Source organism: Hipposideros armiger, unplaced genomic scaffold (genome assembly GCF_001890085.2).
Source record: "Hipposideros armiger isolate ML-2016 unplaced genomic scaffold, ASM189008v1 scaffold_900, whole genome shotgun sequence".
In the NCBI taxonomy this organism is placed as follows: domain Eukaryota; kingdom Metazoa; phylum Chordata; class Mammalia; order Chiroptera; family Hipposideridae; genus Hipposideros; species Hipposideros armiger.
Genome location: NW_017732250.1, coordinates 124433 through 146467, shown reverse-complemented (window position 1 = coordinate 146467; position 22035 = coordinate 124433). Strand labels below are relative to the sequence as shown.

General features: G+C 40.9%; 2 protein-coding genes across 2 annotated transcripts in view; one reads left to right on the top strand and one right to left on the bottom strand.

The window, feature by feature from the left end:
• The window catches only part of CSPP1 (centrosome and spindle pole associated protein 1), a 117483-nt gene extending 114569 nt beyond the window's left edge, over positions 1–2914 (top strand). The window contains exon 30 of the mRNA XM_019630312.1: positions 2052–2914. Within this exon, the coding sequence (XP_019485857.1) occupies positions 2052–2263 (212 nt within the window). The 3' untranslated portion in view covers positions 2264–2914. The remainder of the gene's footprint in view (positions 1–2051) is intronic.
• A 1056-nt stretch (positions 2915–3970) lies between these two features.
• ARFGEF1 (ARF guanine nucleotide exchange factor 1) overlaps positions 3971–22035 on the bottom strand; it is a 111625-nt gene continuing 93560 nt past the window's right edge. The window contains exons 30-39 of the mRNA XM_019630307.1: positions 20531–20660; positions 19281–19416; positions 19060–19198; positions 17077–17149; positions 15365–15497; positions 10960–11099; positions 9335–9503; positions 7901–8039; positions 6845–6962; positions 3971–5435 (exon numbers count right to left, since the gene is read on the bottom strand). Of these exons, the coding sequence (XP_019485852.1) occupies positions 5271–5435; positions 6845–6962; positions 7901–8039; positions 9335–9503; positions 10960–11099; positions 15365–15497; positions 17077–17149; positions 19060–19198; positions 19281–19416; positions 20531–20660 (1342 nt within the window). The 3' untranslated portion in view covers positions 3971–5270. The remainder of the gene's footprint in view (positions 5436–6844; positions 6963–7900; positions 8040–9334; positions 9504–10959; positions 11100–15364; positions 15498–17076; positions 17150–19059; positions 19199–19280; positions 19417–20530; positions 20661–22035) is intronic.

The window sequence follows — 22035 nt, the reverse complement described above, 5'->3', positions numbered from 1 at the left end:
CTCCAGCAGATTCTAAGCAGTCAACCTGCTTACGTGGGAGTCTCCACTGATGGCTGGGGGACAGATGGAATGAGTTTTGAATTCGTTCGAGTCACAGGGCCGAGAACACAGCAGCTATCCAGCAAAACCAGGACTCAGGACAAATTTTGCGTCAGATTCTTTCGACCTTTTTTGAGTGGATTCTAAAGAGCAATTTTTTGCTTATAACTACATCCAGGCTTTGCTTTCAGGGAAAATGCCCATTAGGATCAGCATCACACTTTCCCTATTGAAGCGAGAGGCTACCAGAAATTAACTTTAAAGCTTTGAGTTCTTTAGCTAACACACATCTGTAATATTACGAAGAAAATTTTACCTTTTTACTTGGCTTTCTGTACCGCGGACACAGCAAAATAGCCTCAGGTTAACATTTCCTTTATAGAAGCCGAAGTTTGGTCTTCTCATTCTTTTGGGTTTCGCGGTCCCATTGCTTTGGGGACCAGCAGGTTAAATAAAGCTTATTCATCGAGCACAGGCAGGCAGGACAGTTCTTAGGCAACCGATGGGCTCCTCTGCCATGCCAGCCCTGGACCACCTTTTCAATGTTGATGTTAATTAGTTATTAGGTGAATTAGTTATTAGGATAATGGGACAATTTTATAGTACATAAGTCCTATTAGTTTTAGCAAATAGTGGAATGGTCTATTTGGACAACTTTAGTCTGTTAAGCTACAGTACAATAATTTTCTAATAAGGTATTTTTCGATCTTACTTTTAATACTGTGTTAAAACTGTACTTACACAATCTCTAGCAGTGAAGCTGTTGTGTGTACTGATGGTAATTCCATATCAAATACCAGCAAACATTGTAAATTGATGGAACAGTACTTATATACCTGGAAAAATGTGAAAACAGTGGGAAAGCTATGCTTTCTCTTTAGCTAAACATTTTCTTTTCATCTGTATTGCAAAATTACCAATTCCTTAATTTTCTTTTAGAACTAGTAAGTTGAATTAATATTTAACAGGGATATATTTAATTTGAAACAAGATAGAGCATTTTAAGAATCTACTCTTTCAGTAGGTTTTTAACTTCTAAACTTTTTTTTTTTAACATTGTCCTTTCAAACAGGAGCTTTTTGGTACGATGTGGATTGATTGCTCATTAAATTACACAGGTCCCTTTGCTGGGCTAATCCTTTACAGACCAGGAGATGTAATTTAAAAATAAACAAAAAACAAACTGACATCACAGGGTAGGAAGACAGATTTTCCTATTATTATATCTGATAAGTAAAATACAGAAGTACAATCAATTTAAAGAATGAAACAAATTAAGAGCTACCTCTTAATGGAGTAGACACAACCTCTTAGTAAGGATGGAAGTAATTTCATCTTATTTTTTCCTAAAATGACTTTGAATTTCCTCATGGTAGTGTTATAGGTTGGGAGTATTTCCAAAACATCCCCCAATTAAAAAAAACAAACACGTTTTGCATGGTATTGTTTCTCCTGAAGGTGACACAAAGTAAAATGGCTTACCTTCCTATGGTCAACTCAATATTTATTGGGTGAGGTCTGCTCTGCTGTCCTTGGGATCCCTATGGGGCTGGAGTCACCGTCTTCATTTGATCACTTTTTGTTTCATAAAATTGGCTCCCTTCCTGGGTTTGCTTTCCTATCTCTAAAATGAGGGTGTCTGGACAAAACAGTACAGTTTAGAACAAATTGTAGAGAAATGGAGCTGTAATGGGTTAGACCAGGGGCCAGCAAACTGCGGCTCGTGAGCCACACGCGGCTCTTTGGGTATGTACATGTGGCTCTGGAGTAAAATTCAAAATGAAAATAAAACTATCAGTTTCATTTATAAAATTTTTAAAGGATATTATTCACATAATGGTGATTATTTCATTTGTTTTATGGCTCTCGAATAATTTTTAAATTGTTATGAGGGACAAAATTGGCTCTTCTGTCTCAAAAGTTTGCCGACCCCTGGGTTAGACTATAGGACGTCTGTGTTCGTATTATCTGCCTGCCACCCACCTGAGTCATGTCTCTCTTGCCTCCTTTAGATGACGAGAGTTCACTGGTTGACCCTGATGACATCATGAAGCACGTGGGTGACGACGGATCAAATTCTGTAGCAACTGAACCCTGGCTCCGCCCGGGCACTTCAGAAACGCTGAAACAATTCATGGCAGAGCAGCTGAGCCAAGAGCAGCAGCAGGTTCTTGGAAAACCAGGCACTTTCAATTGGCAGGGCCTGTCTACTGCTCACGGGTAAATAAACCTGGACTGGACCAGCAGTGCCTTTTAAGGTGAAAGAATGTGAACCCTGAACCAGTAGTGTATGTGCCACTTGTTCCTTACCTGAAAAGTTACTGATGTTCCCTCTGTGTATAAGGTGTATTTTTTCCATGACAATGTATATAGTGTATATTATGTACATAAATAAAAGGCCATGATTAATTTATATATAATGTAGAGTTGTACAGATTTATTTTTGCAAAATTTTGTCATAAATTAGGGTGGCAATGAACTCTTGGAATCAACTACCATATGTGCATTATTGTAAATTCTGCTTGTCAGTAAGATAAGGTGAATAAAACACAAGTGTCTTAATAGTCCTATAAAACCAGAAAACCCTATGTACATTTGCCACTGTTACTGCTATTCAAAATAATTTACTAGTAAGTACATTGGTTGTAGCTGTGACTATTCCAGTTGCTACATAATGAATCAAATGTACTAGTCATTTCCACGTCATTTATAGCTAGTGATTCAGTATAAATGATGGGAATCATAATTGATTTTATTCCCTTGAGCCATGCACTAAATGTTACATCTTTCTGCCTCTATTTTTGTGCCAATGAAGGCTCTAAGTTTACTAATTTATATGATTGAATTACTTACGGATAGAAATAAATTATTTTTATTACTAATGTTGGTTTCTTATTTTAACTGGAATTGAGGTCCCTAACAGGGTGTTCTGGAAGCTGAAGAGGCAGGAACACCCAGGGTCAAGGACAGGGACCAGAATCCTTGGGGCGCCCGCCATCATGACCCTTGGATGAGTGAGTCCATCTTTCTGATATCTCCGTAAGAGGAAGTAAGTGCCTTTAAAATAGGAGGATTAATTCAAATTCTGGGAAATAATTCTTATTTAGAGTCCTTAGCACCAGGACAGCTGAGAATACTCCCAGGCACTGCTTCTTGCAAGTTCCCACTGACATAATTAATGGCAGATGAGATAACTTTACCTAGTGTGAAATTTGATACTTTGAATTTTAGCAACATGTAAATTTGATAATTTACTTAACTGTAAAGATTTTTCTTGTATCTTCATCTGAAAGATGTAGGCCTCTGTCTCCTATAGGAAGAGGCCTGCTATTATACCATAAAACAAACCACCAGGTTATTTGAAACACTTACTCTCAGACCAGAAGGTCATGGTGACTCCCAGCTTCCAAGGCAGGTGACTCCCAACTGTAGTATCCAGCTGGACTTGAACAGGGCTGTGTCTTGAGGGTAATAAATATGGTGGATTTATAAATGAATCATTAATAACTGCTCGTTACCTAAGAGAGGTATGAGAGTAAAGCCTGAATACTTACCCTGTTTTTGAACACAACACTCAAATTGTCTTGACATGTCCATTTTCTTTTTTAATGTCATTGTACCACGAAACTTAAACTGGCTCCTAATATACAATGCCTTACTGCCAACTGCCCCAAAGGGAACTTTAAGGCTACACTATTTGAATAATGAGAGAAAGTGCTATTCTTGGTTAATACACAAAATATTAAATTATAAATATCCTGTGGTAGAGAAAACAGGGAGAATCTAAGGCCAGGAACGGGAAAGAAAATACCAGAACTAAACAATACTGAATTTGCAGCTCCGGCTGAAAATATCCTTTCCTTAGCTGTTTGGCTCTTGATAAAAAAAAAAAAAAAAGAAAAAGAAAAAGAAAACCAATGAAACATGGGGCTGTGGATTACACAGGTTTTGATTGCACTGATGAAATAATCCAAAAACTTTATTGACCTATAACCTGATTTGAATGCCAGATGAGAATCAATATTGTACAGAAAGTTGTACAGAATTTTTTTTACATAGAAAACTTTACATCTGTACCATATACATTTTATCCACCTGAAAAAATTTTCTACACCCACTGTTAATATGGAATGCTTGACAATCTTGTCATTTTTTTAACCATCAGAGCACAATTCACAGTATGAATACATTTCCAGTCAATCTAACCTCCTCAAACCATGCCAGATTTGTTATTTTAATATATTCAACATTCTGTACATAGAGTAAAATCTACATCAAGCCCCGCCACCAAAAGAAAAGAAAGTGACAGCAACCTAGATTCATTTTGCAGTGATTCAAGTTTCGGTCCGTGAAGGATCATTCTATTTCAATGGCTCATGTTTAAAAGCCCTAAGAGAAGTATATTACAGGTAGTCATGTCAGGGATAGCTCCTACCCTTCTTTTGTCGTTGGTCATGACAAGTGTCAGCCATAACAGCTTCTGGGCATGTTAAACCTTCAAAGTTACCACCCACCCCCAAAAAGGGCAAAACCAAAATCCCCACAAAATAAAAAAAGACAAGAAGTTCAACCCAAATGTTTAGTGCATTTGACAAAATATTATAGGTATTTAGCAAATGAATAAGAAAATAAAGAAAATAAAACAGTGCAGGAAGAACTATATAATGTTTAAGATTCTTATATTACAGGCCTGCATCTCTGTACATTTTTCACAGAAGGATGATTAGCAGTATCTCAGACAGCCTGAGTGTGCAAAAATCTTCAGAATAAGAATACCATAGTTGCTAAATATCTTTTACCATGAACAATAATTTCTTCTCCCCCACTCCCCAGTTATAAACATTTTATCCTTCAAAATACAGCTCTCCTGAGTTGTACTTCTTGCAGAAGTTCAAATCTTTACAGCTCTAGTTCTTTGGGTAAGTTAGACTTCCACACCTGCCAAGAATCTGTGGGGCTCTCCCTGCCGCTGAGCAGGGAAGGGCACGTGAGCACAAGCTGACCCGGAGACTGGCTCTCTGCTCAGCGGGAGCCCAAAGACAAACAGGACCCATCAGATCACTGAAAGGACCGGAGCGCTGCAAGTCTGAGTCCGAGTTCTAAGATCTTCACCAGCAACCTTTAGACACTGCAATTCAGAGAAACCATTTTTCAGGTAGGAAACCTCAGCTCCAGGGTCCTTTGAAAGAGCAGAGGGATGTAAACGCCAACAGAAAAATACTAATTTCCCATCACTGCTTGCTTGGTCCGAGTTCCTGTTCAGGCGGTTGTGATATCTGAAAAACAACTCCGATTCGCAGAAAAAATCTTCTAAGAACAGCACGAAGTTCAGGAATCAAGTCAAATTGCATAATTTCACATAAGAGAGGGTAGTAGAAGGATGCGTGAGCTTTAAACTGGGAGGGAAAAGGAATTCTGTTAGTAGGGCTTGCGTTCCAAACCACAGAGCCTAAAACTGCCTTTGGAGTGAAATCATTGTGGGGCGAGCCCCCACCACTACAGACAGGAAATGAAAGGTGAAGCGGTGTCTGCACCGATTACAGAACTGAAAGACAGACACGCTCAGAAGACTCGCCTCATACAAGCAATCGCTTAGTTATCTACTTTATTTTGAAAAACATTTCCCATTACATTTCCTTGATAAACTTACGACAAACTTCTAGTATTTGTCATTGTTTTTAGCAGGTAATGAAAGAAGCCAAGCAGGAACCACAGTTGAGTTTTTATAAGCTATGTAAGGGCTACTGAAGCTGGATCTTCTATTTGTCAAAGTTTTAATTTCCAGGGGAAAGTCGACCTAACATGGCAATGTAAACTATACAGTCTCCAGGCAGAGAGTAGACATTCTATATTACAGTTCAATTGGTGTGCTTGGTACCTGGTGCTGTAGGCCCTTAACCTCTGAACACTAGTTACCTGCCTGCTTCCTCTCTGCTTTGCTCTCTGCGCCCCACAAGGTACAAGGAAGCAGCGTGACGTACTGTGGCAAGAAAGCAAACTGTGGCATAAGACTCAGGTCTGGAGTCCTTCCCGGCCACATGGCTGCTAGTACACAAGGTCACTTCTCTGAGCTTTCACTGGCTCAGGAGTCAGAGGGAAATGCACATGGACCCAGAGCACGTGACTCGAGAGGGACATCTGTGCGGCACCAGGTGTCATCGTGGTGGCCTCCATGGTCCCGTGTACCAACCACCATGGCCCAAAGTGTCAAACGTCAGGCCGCCTGACTAGGCATTTTACACCTATTCAGGGATCACAGAAGCCCATTTCTATGTAAGTCAGCTGTAAACTGCTGTATTTTTAAAGAGTGAAAAGTATATTATATATATAAATATATCTACAGCTATATATTTGTCTTTTATCTTACTTTCTACTGCTTTGAAATTCTTAAATGAGTTTATGGCCCATTCCCTAGGATTTCTGGGGCCCCTGGAACTGATGCCCAGGCCTGGGGCCCAGATGGAGCCTCGGGTGAGGGCGGAGCACCAGGCAGGGGGCTGGACAGCTGTCCTCAAAATGGGTCGGATGGGAGATCTCCAGGGGTCAGAACGGGAATTGCAATGTGGGGGAACCCAGGAGCTTGACAAAGTGTCCTAAAGGATTCCAACCCCTCCCCTACTGAATTGCCCACAATCACTGATGAGAGACCAAGTGGGGTGACCAGAGGAAGGCCGAGGGCCAATGAGACCGAGCCCAGCACAGAGAGGCCCGGGGGCGGGTCAGCCAGCTGGCACCCCCGCCTCCCACGCGGGCACAGCGCTGGCAGGCTAGAAATGCGGGGCTGGATGTGATGCCGCATACTTACCCTGTTATCGCTTATCTTTAGAACTTTAGTCAGAAACAAAAGCAGGAGGTTAGTCCAGGCCTCGCGATGACTCTCTGATGTTAGAGTGAGGAAGTAACTCAGGGCTTCACTGCAGACACTGCAACAGAAAAGGGGTACATGAGCTTGACCCCCTGCTGGGACGGACACCCACGGAGAGAACTAAGCCGCGGCAGAGCAGATATTAACCATTAAGAAGGACCCTGCTAGCTCCATCTGTTTATGTGAAAGACTGTCAGCAAGAACATTCATGTTTTCAAATTAGGAAGAAAACCAGGTATAACGGAAGCCATTGAAGCTTTTCAGGAAAGCCACATTTTCCGAATTTTCTAAGTTTCACTGAATTCGAAGTCACTGTAGGAGCACACGTGTAAGCTTTGCGCTGAGAGACCTGCGCTGGCATCTGGGTGGCTCTTTACCTCACTAGCTGTGTGGTTTAGCCTCTTCTGGGGCCTTAACCGTCTCGTCAATAAAAGGGGCAGACAGACAAGACGAGCGCTTAGAGTCCTGAAATGTATCTAACTGGTCTCTGAGGGCGTCCAGTCCTCAGGGAGATACAGAAACACAACTCAGATGACAGCCTTCTTTCTGAATGGCACGCTTCATTCTTAGCATGAGTTTCAACGTTCAAGGACAGAATTCAACTTGTCATTAAATAAAAAGCAACACCAAGAAAACCTCCAAATATTTTTTCAAACTAAATACAGGCAGGCAGGTTTTCACTTTCACAAATGATCGGTTTGTAAAAATGGAGCTATCTATGGCACAAAAGAAGCCTATATAAAGTTTTTAAATTTTAAGAGATAAAAACTTCCTCCTTTGGCCTATAGTAACAACGGACATGATTTGTTCATCTGTCACCAACCGTGCAAAAGCGCATTCAGCTCTAAGACCATATTTAATTATCTGCTTGGCCCCGCAGCTCCTGATCAGGGGTGGGGTGTGGGCGTCACCCTGCGTACGAGCCCAGGGGCCCTTCCTGGCTCTGGACCCCACAGCCGCAAGGGTGAAAGGCAGAAACCCAGCCATGAGTCTTACTTTAAAAGCCTTTGCTGGACCTCCTCCCAGGCACTAACCCGGCTCTCGTCCATGTACATCCGGAAGAGGATGCGCAGCCCGCAAGCCAGGCTGCTCGTCTCCTGCTTCAGAAGGTTGGGTTTGGACTTGCCCTTGAAGCCTGCAGAAAGGGGGCATTTCGGGATTAGTTTGGGAAGGCATCTCACATGCAGGCACAGCAGCCTGTATGGCAGCTCGTTCTGTGTGAGTTCAGCCATCACATCTGCTGCTTACAAAGCAGGGCTTCCCTGGGCCACAGCAGCCTGCGCCCCGGCCTTGGTGTCCTGGAAGTGGCCCTCAAGGACAGGAGTCACATAGAGAAGATATGCCGTGACTGTGCAGGGAGGCCAGGCTGGAAGGCCCAACCTGAAGAAGGCAATTTCTGTGTTTAGAATTTCCTTCCCTTTCAAGCTGGGGATACGAGATACAAAACACGCCGGCCTGGGAAAGTGGATGTCTTCAAATGACGCTGCACTGAAAGCCCCGTACGGCCTGGTGCCCGTGAGCGGGCAGCCCCTGTGGCAGGGAGGCTGCGGGCAAGGCCGGCAGTACCCAGGGCCCGGCGCGTGTGCAAAAGGGAGTCTGCCGACGTTGGCAGGGCATCTCAGCTGGATGGTGGCAACTTGGGTTGCAGGGGAAATAATAAGTTCGGACTACTCTTTCCAGAAGTTAGGTTGTGAAGGGAAGAGGATAAACAAAACCATGGGCTTAATTAGGAGTTAAACAGATATTTTAGATCAACGAAAATAGGCCAGTGTAAAGCACCCAACAGTCCATTTTGCACAGGTTGACGTTCAATGAACATCCAGCTCCCTGCTTCCTTTTTTCTGCCATATGCAGCTCTTCCAGTGCTGTTTGCAACTGTTAGGCACTGAGTAACTATTTCTCAAATAAAAAATTAACAGTGTCGGTAAATTAATTACTATAAAGCTTACTTATTTAAAATTTCCGACATGTTCTAGAACAAATGTACCTCCCCACTTCAAAACGTTCACTTCCAGTCTGAGGGACAACCACTCCCAGGTAAACATGGAGAAGTCACTTAAATACAAATGTCAGATTTTATGTTCAGGACCTCCACACACTTTTTCTCATAAAAGGGCAGCTTTTAGTATTGACAGTATCGACAGGAAGGCCCAGGCCTGGAAACAAGATGATAAAATGATTGGTCAAATCCATCAAATAATGGGTTTATTAAACAAGGGGAAACGAATATACCCAGGCAGTTATGTGGCTTAGTGAAGGCCCGCGAGAGGCCTGGTTGGTAGACCGCCTTCCTATTGTAAGTGTTAGGGTAAATGTTCAAACAGCGACAGGCACAACCTGAAGCTCACACTCAATGAATTCTGATAAATGTACATATCTGTTGTACGTCCATTAATGGTGGCGCTAAAATGTGAGACCCATGCAGCTTACCTGCTTTCCACAGAGCAGTCCTCTGTTCGTTGTTAGAATTAAATGCCTTTGCAAATCTATGTGACTCTAATAAGCAGTCTAGGAGCTTAAAAAGCTGTTGTGATGTTAAAAAGCGGTACATTCCTTGGTCTTGAGTATCAACTCGAACATCAAAGTCCACGGCATCTCTCTGGAAAACAAACCACCACAGTGCACACACATGCGCACACGCATAGTCACAAATTTTGGTAAATTTAGAACTCAGTGCTCTCCAAAGACCGGATTTATGAGCAAGACGTAGCATTCACTCTATTATTCTATCTCAACAGAAAATAGGAAAAGGCCCATCTTTTGCTATGGAATTTCCAGTATCTCCATTCGATGCTTCCTAGTCACCAAGCACCACCTCCTATCGCTCCAGTTCCCCCCTAATTTCTGACTCCAGGAGCGCAGCCCCGACCAGATCCCACAGCTATTCTCCAGTCCCTTCACTACTGCTCGCAGTCAGGTCCTCACTTCTCTTCCTAACCAGGCTGGGATCCATGGACTGCGATTATGATTACTCCCTTGCGTAACCCCTCACCTCCTCTTTACAATAATCGTTTGGCAAAACCGCCTACTCCACGCCTGCGCATACACTAAACGTGTGTGGAGAAAAATGACTTCCTCTTTAAATCCTGTGGGCTCTGGGTGCTGCCCTGCAATCCTCCTGCGCTTCCCTCGTCTATTTCCCTGGACCACTCACTCATGTTTTCACTTCTCTCCTCGAGAAGCTGCAACTTTCTTCCCACCCTCCCTTGGTGGATGGCTTTTCTTCTTATCTCAATGAGAAATGAGAAGCTTTCAGATCTCCCACAAACTCCCATCAGCAAATGGACTGACATTCCTGCCTTCATAACCCATCCACTTTGCTTTCCTTCCTGCTGCAATGCATGAACTGTCTCTCTTCTATCTAAGACAACTCTGGGGACTGTGCCCTAGGTCCCATCTCCACGCACTCAAAAAGGCTGCTCTGGAACTGCCCCTGTCCCTGTCTGCGCTCTCAGCAGAGAACCTGCTGCAAGATGCAAGTCTTAAAGACAAAACCAAGCACACCCTTCTCTTGACACCCGCATCCTCCACCCGCCATTACCCCATTTCTCTGCACCCCTTTTGCAGCAAAGCTTGTGATGGTTATCAGTAGCAGCTGTCTGCAATTTCTCTCTCCTCTTGTACACATTAGGTAATTAACATTACAGTTAAACATAAGGTCAAGGTCACGCAAGTCCACCAAATTACTAAAGGGCAAATCCCAGACTATCACCTGACCTTCTTTTCAAAGCACTTTCTGCACGTGACTTCCAGGACAACACTGTCTCCTGGTCTCCTCCTGCCTCACTGCTTCTTGTTCTGGCTCTTTACCAGCTGCCTCATCACCTGGCGCTCTAAACCGCAGAGGTCTCAGGACTCGGTGTCTGGCCGTCCTCTCTCAGCTCTGCCCACACTCACTACTTCCATCATGTCGTCCAGCCACACGGCTGAAAATGACATCAATGTGATGGAAGATGTGCCCAAACTCAATCTCTAGCTTGGCCTCTTCTCTGAAGCGCAGACTGTTAAGTTCACTTTCTACTCCACCAAAAAGCACGGTCCGCACACCTCCTTACCTGCGCTGCAGCTAAGTTTTCTGCATCTTCCTTCTTACTCGTGGCTGGGAAGAACACAATGTTGTCGATAGTCTGGATGAGTTCCAGCTGCACAACACATTTAATCAACAGGGCGGCAAACAATTTTTGTTCTGGATATTCTGTGAGGAAACCCACCCCAATGCACATGCAAACAAAATTATTTTGAATCCTTTATCATTTCTGTGACATTACAATGCTAAGGAAACATTACTACGTCGTATGAAGATAACTTGCATGTATCACACTGAGAAGGACATACTGCTTTTGCACATAAGCACTACTCAGTAAAAGTTTGATTTAATCAACATTTAGAAAAGCCATAGAAAATTTTTAAATAAAAATATCCCAAATGACTCAGAACACTGAATAACCAAGAAGATTTAGGTTACTCTTTAATAAAACATTAATAAATGGATCAAAAGCTAAAACTTGAATATCATTTACTGCACACCCAAGTTTGACCTCTGAATACAGGGAATATGAAAACCTACACTAAAAGAAAACAGGAACTAGATCTGTAAGACTGAAAGTGAAAGACAGCCAAGGCTTCTGACAAATGGGGCAATATTGCAGGTTAACCAAAGCACATGTTATATTTGGATCCATGTTGGTAGTTGTACCTAAAATGACCTTACATTTTCAAATGGACCCATAAGCAGAGAAGTGTACAAAAAGTTATGCTAAGTGCATTACGACAAAAGTAACCCAACTGCACAGTAACGAAGTGCTCTCCACACTGCCCAGGTGGGCTTAACAAGGCTGCCATCCTCTAACCTGAATAAGTTTGTTCCACAGGACGTTTCTGACAACCCCACCACCTGTAAGGACATGGTCATAAAGGAACTTTCTCTTTCACTGACCACCCCAGTTGAGCGCCAGGTTAGGAAAGATGACAACTATGGAAATGCTGCAAGCACTGCCTGGCAGAGCTGACACGTGGCTCCGGGGGCAGCTGGCCCCACAGACACACCTCGATCCTGGTCTCAGGAGCAGCTTTCCAGGAGGCAGGTGACTGCCCCAGGGGAGCTGTCTGTCATTCTGTCTCAGGGCAATGGCTCCAGCACTGGATGAATTATAATTCTTCTGTTTCTTTCTATTTTCGCTTTAATTACAAATTCCCTTTTCTGGGCACCAATTTGTGGAAGTAAAATTCATGTTTCAGGGATTCTGGGGGTAGCAAAATAACTTTCTTCATTAAATTTATTCTGATTTTTTTTTTTTTAGCTCATTAATAAAGGCTCCTTTCCAGGTAGTTTTCAGAAATGCTGCTGTATTTAACACTTAGTTCTTAGTACTAGATCTCAGGTAAAACAGAAAAGACAGACAGCAGAGAAGCCCACAAGCCCCATGGCTGTGTCTTCCTCTCAAGTATCTCCTTCCTAGTCCTAACCAGGCACGGCCAACACGTACCGCCCATTCCTTCACCTCCCTCATTCCCGTCATAAAAACATCCTCTGTCGCAGGAGGAGACTCCCGGCAGCACAGCTGGGACTCTGAAGGGACCTGGGAGAAGGCTGCTGTCTACCGGACGCGCTCTCCTCAGCGGCTGCTCACGGGTGGCCTGAGGGTCTGGCCGAGGAGGATCCACTGGGCTGAACGAGGGGAGCTGGGACCCGCCCGCTTCGTGTCCTTTCAGAGCTGGAGGATGTGGGTCCTAACTTAGTCTCACTACCGAGGCCCGGCACCATGTCTGGGGACAGTGTCTACTTGGACAAACTTCACTCATGACAAGGGTTGACCTGCAGGGTTGCATTAGGCGACCACTTATTTCACTGAGTCCCCCAAGGATAGGGAGCAAAGCTAAGCAGAGATTCACCATGTGGGACAGCAGGTTCTCAGTCAAGACCAATGGGGCAGTGGTGTTTTCTGATGTTTGCAGAAAGAACGAGACCGCTGCCCTTCGGACAGGGTGAAGCACTCTGTCCTCGGATCTTGGAGGAGGGGACACTTAGCACATGGCCTCCTCATCAAACACAGAAACCACTACCTGTCTGCCATGGGAACATGGTGGCCATTTCTTCTTCCTCCAGCTCCAATGATTCTGAGCCCATAGTCCCATGGTGAACTTTTGCTGAAGAATTTCAGGGGAGTGAGGGCAGGGTGTCTGGTAGAAGGACAGGCGCCCGAGCCCTCAAGTCAGGGTGGCAGGGGAGCAGCACTCCTTGCTCAGGTAAAGGTATATTCAAAGATTAGCCACGTGAGAACCTTCTCATGTGTGATGACCAAATCCTTCCTCTACAAAACTAAGTATGCTGGGGGTATCAAAAGTGCCAAAGAAATATATACGAGTGGACACTTTGGTCACCGTTGCTCAAGTAGTAGTTTGCCGTAATCAGAAGTGTCTGGACGCTGATGGGAACCACTTTAAGCATCTCTTGTAATTGTAGAAGTCAAATGTGACTTGTATTCATCTTTTGTTATCAGTATAAATTGAGTATTACAATTTTAATACAGTTTTGCTTTCTTAAAATGTGTATACATTTTTTTGGCACCCTCTGTTATTTAAGTTCAGTCGTGAGAGAGGAAGGCCACTCACTATTCTGTCCTCATAGCATATCTCCCCTTTAAGAAGTAAGCAAGACACAGTGACTAAAGCTAGAAGTTCCTTTCAATTAGGATAGTAAATCTATCTTCTCTCAAGAATAAATGTAAGCACTTACGGTTAATAAAATATTCCCTGAAAAAAAAAATCAACTCAAAATGGATCAGTGACCTAAATATAAGCGCTAAAGTATAAAACTCTTAAAAGAAAACATTAGGGAAAATCTTCATGACCTTAGATCTGTCAATAGATTCTTAGCTATGACACTGAAAGCATGAGCAACAAAAGAAAAAAATAGATAAACTGGATTCATCAAAATTAAAATCTTTTGTGCAACAAAGGACACTCTCAAAGAAGTGAAAAGATGACCTACAGGATGGGAGAGAACACACATTTGCAAATCATGTATCTGATATGGGTGTGGTATCCAGAGCATGTAACGAACTCCTACAATTCAACAACAAAAAGACAAACCACCCAACTAAAAATTAGCAAAGGACATGAATAAATATTTCTTCAAAGAAGATATATAAATGGCCACTATGCACATGAAAAGATACTCAACATCATTAATCATTAGGGAAATGTCAATCAAATTCACAATGCGATACCAGTTCACACCTACTAGGATGGCTGTCTCTAAATATAGGAGAAGTATTGGTGAGGATGTGGAAAAATCAGAGTTGCTGGTGGGAATGTAATACGATACAGCTGCTATGGAACACATTTTAGTGGTTCCTCAAAAAGTTCAACATAGAATGATTACATGACCGAGCAATTCCACTCCTAGGTATATACCCCAAAGAATGAAAAACAGGCTCCAAATAATACGTGTAAATGAACCATCATAGCACCATTATTCATGGTAACCAAAAGGTGGAGCACACCCAAATGTCCACCAACAGATGAATGGATAAATAAAATGTGGTCTATCCATATAAATGACAATTAGTCATAAAAAGGCATTACTGATCCATTTTACAATGTGGATGGACCTTGAAACACTATGCTAAATAAAAGCCAGATACAAAAAGACACACACTGTGTGATGCCATTTATATGAAATGTCCAGAGTGGCAGGTCCTAGACACAGAAATCAGACTGACGGTTGCTGGGGGCTGGGGAAGAGGAGGCTACAGAGGGACAGCATCACGGTTATGGGGTTGTTGGGGGGATAAAAATGCCTGCAACTAGATAGAAGTGGTGGGTGCACAACACAACGTACGAAATGCCACTGAATTGTTCCCTTTGAAACAGTTACTTTTGTTATGTGAATTTTACCTCAATTTAAAAAAAATGATTCAAGCTATCCTGTTTTCCTCTAAGGAGGAGGTAGTGTTTCCTCGGTGTCACAATTTTCCTTCAGTAAACCAAATTGGACAAACTTAATAAAGAACAAAAAGAGTTCCCCTTCTTTGTGAAAGAACTGAGAAGGTGAGGGGGATCAAAGGTGACATGCGTGTGGGCAGCGGAGTGGAAAGAAGGCGTGTTCCTCCGAGAGCTGGGAGCCCTGCGTGGAAAGCACTCCCCGCACTGCCGCCCCCTCCCGCCGAGGGCAGAGGAGGCGCAGCAGGCCCCACCTGGGGAGCCGAGGGGGCCGACTCCTGCGCTCAGCCCTTAGGTGAAACCGTTAGCTGAAAGCCCTGTGGGAAAGCTGGCGCTGCGGGTGTCAGCAGAGCTCCTGGGCATGTTTCTGGGATGTCCAAGTTGGAGCAAACACAGTAACAAAGTGACCACATGATCAACTACAGTACGTTTGTTAATAATAAAAATAAAAGCAGAATTTCATCCCTTTCCTACATACAACAAAATACACACTTTTTACTAAGAGAAATAACTCACTTGCGGTAGGTTTAATTTTGCTCACTTCTTCATTCACAGTAGAGACAGAAGCCAATGGTGCTTGCTGTCTATTATCTGCAGATCTTGGTTGAATAGAATCATGGATATCTACAGATTTCTGTGATATTGTATCCTAATAAAATAAAAAATTCACTATAAGTACAATGAATAATGCTTAAGGATGAAAATCGTTTCTATTATGCTGTTTTTAAAAAAATACATTATGTCCCTATGAAAATGACATCCTATATTTTACGATTATAGGCACGAAGAAAAAACCATTTAAAATGACCTGCGCATGGCTAAGAGCTAATAAACAGTCTTTAAGAGTAAAGCTGCCTTTTTGACCCTCACTTGGTTTGGGCCTGACACCACCCAAGGGCAACAGATAAAAATGCTAAGTTTCACTGTGTGGGGCAAGTAGCCAATACCCGTAAGCTGTCATGAAATCTAAGCAGAACATGCATGTGGCAGAGAGCAGGGAGATTTCTGCAAACTGTGTAGGCTGAGCCCAGGGAAGCTTCTCAGGCGTGAGTGTAGGGAAGGCTGTTCTGTCACCCAAGGAGCCAGGAACGTCAGTGAGAAGGTGACCAACTAGGAGTCTGGTGTCATGAGGAATGATGTTCAAGTTCAAAAAAGCTACACCAGAATTCGACCTGTGAGTTGCTAAGTGTAACCTTGAAAAAGTAATGATGAGTCTTCCTGAGCTGAAAATGGAGACACTTTGCATGCAGATTGTTAAGGATTAGACAATAAGTGTTAAGCACAGTGACAGATAATATATGGTAGCTGACATTACGACAAGTTTAGCTTTACTCTGTCACAGCAGTCTAGTCCACTCAGGAGACAGAACTTGGTTTAAAGAAGGACTAAGAATTCTGACATAATGATCCCAGCTGGATGCAACCTCGCGTGGGTTTCTGAAAGGAAGATCTGTATTCCCAAGAAACAGTGCTAATCAAAACAATATTTTAACTTGGACTTAAATGTCACAGTTTGTGATCTTTCATTTTCTGTTTTGTATGAAATGGGGATAACATGTACCAAACCTGGTTCAAAAAATTGTTGGAAGGATTGAAGTGATGCATGTACAAGACAAGTAACGCCAAGGGTTGCCAGCAGCCACTAGAAGCTGGGAGAAGCAAAAAAAGGATTCTCTTGTAAAGGCTTTGGAGGGATGTGGCACTGCTGACACCTTGATTTTGGAACTTTGGCCCCCAGGACGGGGAGAGAGTAAATTTGCTGTTGTCAGCCACTAAGTTTATGGTAATTTGTTATGGCAGACCTAGGCCATCAAATACACTGTAGGAAGGGTATATTAGATTTCTTTATACCGTTTTTGTAACTTTTCTCTAAGGTCAAATTAGATCAAAATTAAAATTTTAAATAAAATAATAATAGTATCTTCAGTTTGGCATGGAAATCTATAGATAATCTAGTGCCTGCCTCTTATAATTCTTGAAATCATTTCATTCTATGTCTCAGGCCATCCATGTTATAATTTAAAATACCTCCTTCATGGCCCTTACAGGTACATTTTAGCCACCTAAGGAATTTAACCATCATGAAATTTAATCTGAGAATTCTGGACAGTACATTTATGCCATCCTTTTAAAACAGCTGGAGTCATATAAAAAAATTTGGCCCATGGTAAAATTATTTATCACAAATAATTAAATAATTTAAAATATGCTTTATTTATTAGAACTTACCAACTGTTTTTCACTCACAGGAGATGAAGGTGGCGGGACAGTTTCTGCAGAGGTGGGACGCCAGGTCAAGAGCCTTTAAAACAGCAAAATCATACCAATCACTGAGTGTGAAGCATGTCCCATCCAACGTGTTTTGAAATGGACACAAAAAAGTCACATAAATATACCAAAAACAACATATTCCTTCTCTAACTACCACCAGGAGCAATTTGCTGAAAAAAATCCAGCAAGAAGTTTAAAATATGTATTTCCAGAAAACAATTAGCATTTAATATATTTTAAAGGATACTCTGGTCATCAATTTTATGGTAAAAAGGACTTTTTCAAAAGTTTCAGAAACTTTAAAGTCACTTTTTCTAAGTATAAAGGTCATTAAATATTTTCCAAAGTGACACCGAAAAAGTTTGAAATGTTTCAAAAAATTCATAGAACTCTTTAAATTCTATTTTGTTAACATATAAAAATAAATGAAATAAAATTTGGCCCAAAAGAGGGCACTAACTTGCCACCCCTTAAGTAGCTGCTTGACATAGAAAGATGATTAAGGCTTAAGGTCTTGCTTCTGAGAAGCAGGCACTCCTGGGGAATCAATAGGGCAGATAGGTAGTAAATACTTTGCTTCAGTTCAATATGGAAAGAACTCTGGTACAGATATATACTATTAAGAGATGCTTATTAAATAATACCTAAGATCACATGTCTTATCCTGAGTATATACATTCAATGAATTAAAACAGAAGCAGTTCTAAGAAAAAAAAATAACCGTTCAGTCCGACTGGTTTTTATAGACTTCACAGGGAGAATAGCTAGGCAAGAATTCATACTATAGGGGCCATAGATAAACTCTGACAAAAATGGAACATTTGTCAGTTACACTGATTCAACAAAATGTGCACCAAAAAAATATGAAAAATCGTCAAGTAATTATAAATGGGCCAAGGGGATTCTTTTGTGTGCTTTTCGTGTAGTCCTACTTAGAGACTGCTTTCCCAGGGATGTGTTCCTGTTGTCTGACCTCCAACTGATTAGGATATTCACAAGGGGGAATCATAACAGCACAAGCATATTTAACTCACGTCAAGAAAAAGTTTATGATGCTTAAAAAAGGTGGACTCATAGTTTCTGTATACAGTTTTATGCCAGTGCATTTAGGTACAATTTAAAGCATTTTATTAAGTAGATTTAAAAATTGTAGCTCTAAGGCAAAACTGTGCAGGTTAGAGAGCCTGCAAGGGTGAGCTGGGAAGTAAATTCAAGTCTGTCCTACAAATAATGCAGGTGTTATGAGAGTCATTTAGACAGACTGCTGTGTTTCCCCCAAAATAAGATCTAGCCAGAGAATAAACAGTAGCATGATTATTCCTCCAGGATATGGAGGGCACGCACCCCTCACATGAGGGTTTTATGACGTGTTTCAGCGAGAAGGGTGCCTTTTCCACAAACTCCTTCAGCTTAAAATATTCAGTATGCCAAGGTGCCATATTTTGGCACCTAAAATTATGCTACGGCTTATTTTCCAGCTAGGGCTTATTTTTGGGGAAACAGGTGTGTCTTAGTTTCCCCATGGACAAGAACTCCTTCTCTACAATTCAATTCCAAACTTAGCCCTTAGAAAAAGATGACAATTAACTGTAAAATCTAATATTTGCAAATAAAATTTCCTTAGATTAAATCTACAGTAACTGAATGTATGTTGAGGGTTTTTTTCCAATTCGAAACCACTGCTTGGTTTAGTCTAGATAAATAAAGCCTTATAGAAGAGGAATCATGTCATTATAACCCCAACTTTGGAAGATCACACTAAAGGTTTTGGTTTATAAAGAATTTAATTCATATATTTGTTGAGTTTGATTTACAATAAATACAAATTCATGGAACACTGAGATCTTATAAAGGATTTCTGTTATGAGGAGTCACTAGTTACTATCAAACCTTTTATGTCCATCATTCAATACATAAATATAAAGTTGTATAAAATCTTACGCATGTGGGATTGTAGTTTTGAAGATATCCAGTGTGCAGTTACAAGTTTTATCCCAGATTTCTAGGGTAAATTTTTCACCATTCAGAATCACAACATTCTCTAAGCAGTTTGTACCAGATCGTGCTAACTGCTCATTGTCTAGAAAAGAAAAGAGCAATTCATTTATATATTCCCAGGGTCACATTTAACACTTTGTGTCACTTTTCTGGTACAGACCTACCTTGCTGCACACACCAGTACAGCTGGGCAAAAATATCATCCAAAAGTACATCACTGAGCACTTCTAAGTACTGGGTAAATACATCACAGATAGCATAAAGTGCATGGTTACAAGTTGTTGTCATCCACTCAGCTTTCTAGGGGAAAAAGTCGTTAAACGAAGGTTAGACTATTCATCAGCTACTAGAATTAAAGAAATAAGTTTGCATATGTAAAATGTAAGCCTGTCCTTATTCCTTTCAGACCACTTACTTCTCTCTAGAATATTACATTCACCTCAAGTTAATACTTATTATCTATTTTCTCCTTTATCCCATAACTATATATGTATAAAATAATGTAACTGTTTTTTGTGATGTTTGTTTTGATTGTAAAAAACTATCACTGCATTATCTTGCTATTAGCATTATGACTTTGCAAAAAATATGCATGAACACTAACAGCAGGCCTTGGTCCAGCATATGACCGAACATGAAAAAGAAATAAAGAGGAAGGAAAAGATAAGAGTTTATTCAAGTGGGGTTAGCGTACCTTTAAAATTGAACTGACTTTAATAAAGTATGGTTAATTGAAAACACCATAGAAGGCAAAAAGAGCCATACAAAGTAAGTGTAAGTCATTTCTTTATCTCAAATGCATAAAGCACTAATCCGGACTGATAGTTTATATATGTACAGTTTTGCGCCAGTGCATACATGTCTACTTAATGTTCGTAATATGAGTCTACCTATAGATATAAAAATTGCAGATCTAAAGTAAAACTTTGGGCAGGTCAGGGAGCCCCCAAAGCCTGCATTTAATACAACTATATAGGACAAAATGAGAAAAACTGAAGCTCTCCCACACTTACTGAAATGCGTATTATAATTAGTTTGTAGTAAAAGACTTTGAACTTTAGAAAACTACGTATCACTATGCATTCTTTATTTAATTCAGAATAAGAAGTCACTATAAATACTAAAGAAAGGTACTGGTGCTTCTAGTTGTGACAATATTAAAATGAGGAAAAGAAACTGGAAGTCAACAAAAGCATTGAAAACAAAAAAACCAATTAATTCATTAACTCAGTTCTATCCTCAAATAGCGTTCTTGTTTATAAAGACATACAATTTGTTTTCATGTCTTAAGGAAAATTTTTCTAGAAACTTCTTCTGTGCAATGTACCAAATTTGAAATACTGAAATATATCAGCGGAAATATTAAGAACCTCTTAACATGACTATATTAAATGAAAATTTTATGTTCTCTTACCTCTGTCTGCTGTTCTGGCAATTTCATGTTGTCAAAGATTCTGAAAACAATTCTAAATAAATCCTGCCACCAGTGTTTTTCATAAGTGTGGCCATAAGTTTTCATTATTTCAAACATTACTGTTAAACCCCTAAGATGACAGAACACAATTAGGAAAGCTATAATACAAAAAAAGCATTCCACATCAGAATCCCCCTCCTAAAATTTTTATAGGTCACAAAGCTACAGAAAACAAAATTTAAAGCTTGTTTTAAACTAACACATAATACTGAGTTTGAAGAATTTTAAATTGTTATACAGCTTTCTTTAGGATGCATCATTTAGGAAAAAACTTCAAAGGCCTTAACCTTCAACTTTTTTCTTTATTTTACTTTTCCTCCACTCCCACCCCATCATCCAGCATTTAAAAATTGTAAAGGAAATTACAGATTGAGAAAGATTACCCTTTTAGTGAGTATTAATTTTGTGGCACTGTGGCCAAGGAATAAAGTATATCAACAATTAGCCTAAAAACAAGTAAAAATTAGATTTTAGAAAATCTTTTTCAAAGAGTTATAGGAATTTTTAGCCAACACTATACTTGTTCATATAGTATCCTCAAACAAAAGGATTTATAAAATGAACCCGCTACGACATTCATGTGGGCAGGGGCCTGTGTCTGTTTCCTGCTCTATCCCAGGCACAGAGCAATGCTTGTCACCTGAGAGGCATACATACAGCAAGGATTTGCTGAAAGAACGAAGTGCTGAGTATCACATTCACTCTCTCTGAGTAAGTGTTGAAACTAAAATTCAAAACTGCCTTTCTGATTCCTGATTATATTTCTCGAATACTACCTTCTTTTTTCTTGATCTTTTCTCTACAGGTTACTTTCATCTGGCAAAATATAGGTATCCTAAATTTAGAAAAGGTTTCTATTTCTAAAAGTCTGATGGTAAGGCAGAACACAATTTTCTTTGAAAGGCTCCTTAAGGACTGGTACACAGTCTAGCTCATTGCTAGTATGCTACCCCAGGGCCTAGCACCCACCTGGTACATAATAGGCCTGAAACAAATATTTGCTAAATGAATGTATGAAATAACATTATGGTAGTTAAAATAACATTATGCTAGTTCAGCCCTACATCAAATTCATAACAGTTGATTTGATCCGTAATATACCTAATGTGTAAAATAAGCAGAAGTAAAGAAACTAGGAAGAAACTCCTGTGGAAGAAATACAATCTCTCCCAGGAGAACCGTGTCAGAACTACACGCTCCCCCTACATGGTTCAAGGCTCCCTCTCCTCCACTCCCAAGCTCAAGTCCCATTTCCTTTCACTCCAAGTCATGGGATGCTAACTTCCACGACTGAAGATAAGGGGATGTGGGAATCCTGTTTCTTTTAGGCCCCAAAGCAAACACAGATCTATAGAGGTTTCCGAGGATTTTTACTATTGAAGAAGTCGTTTTTAAAGCTGTATTTAAGTTGCTGGTGCAGCTGTATTTAAGTTGCTGGTGCACAG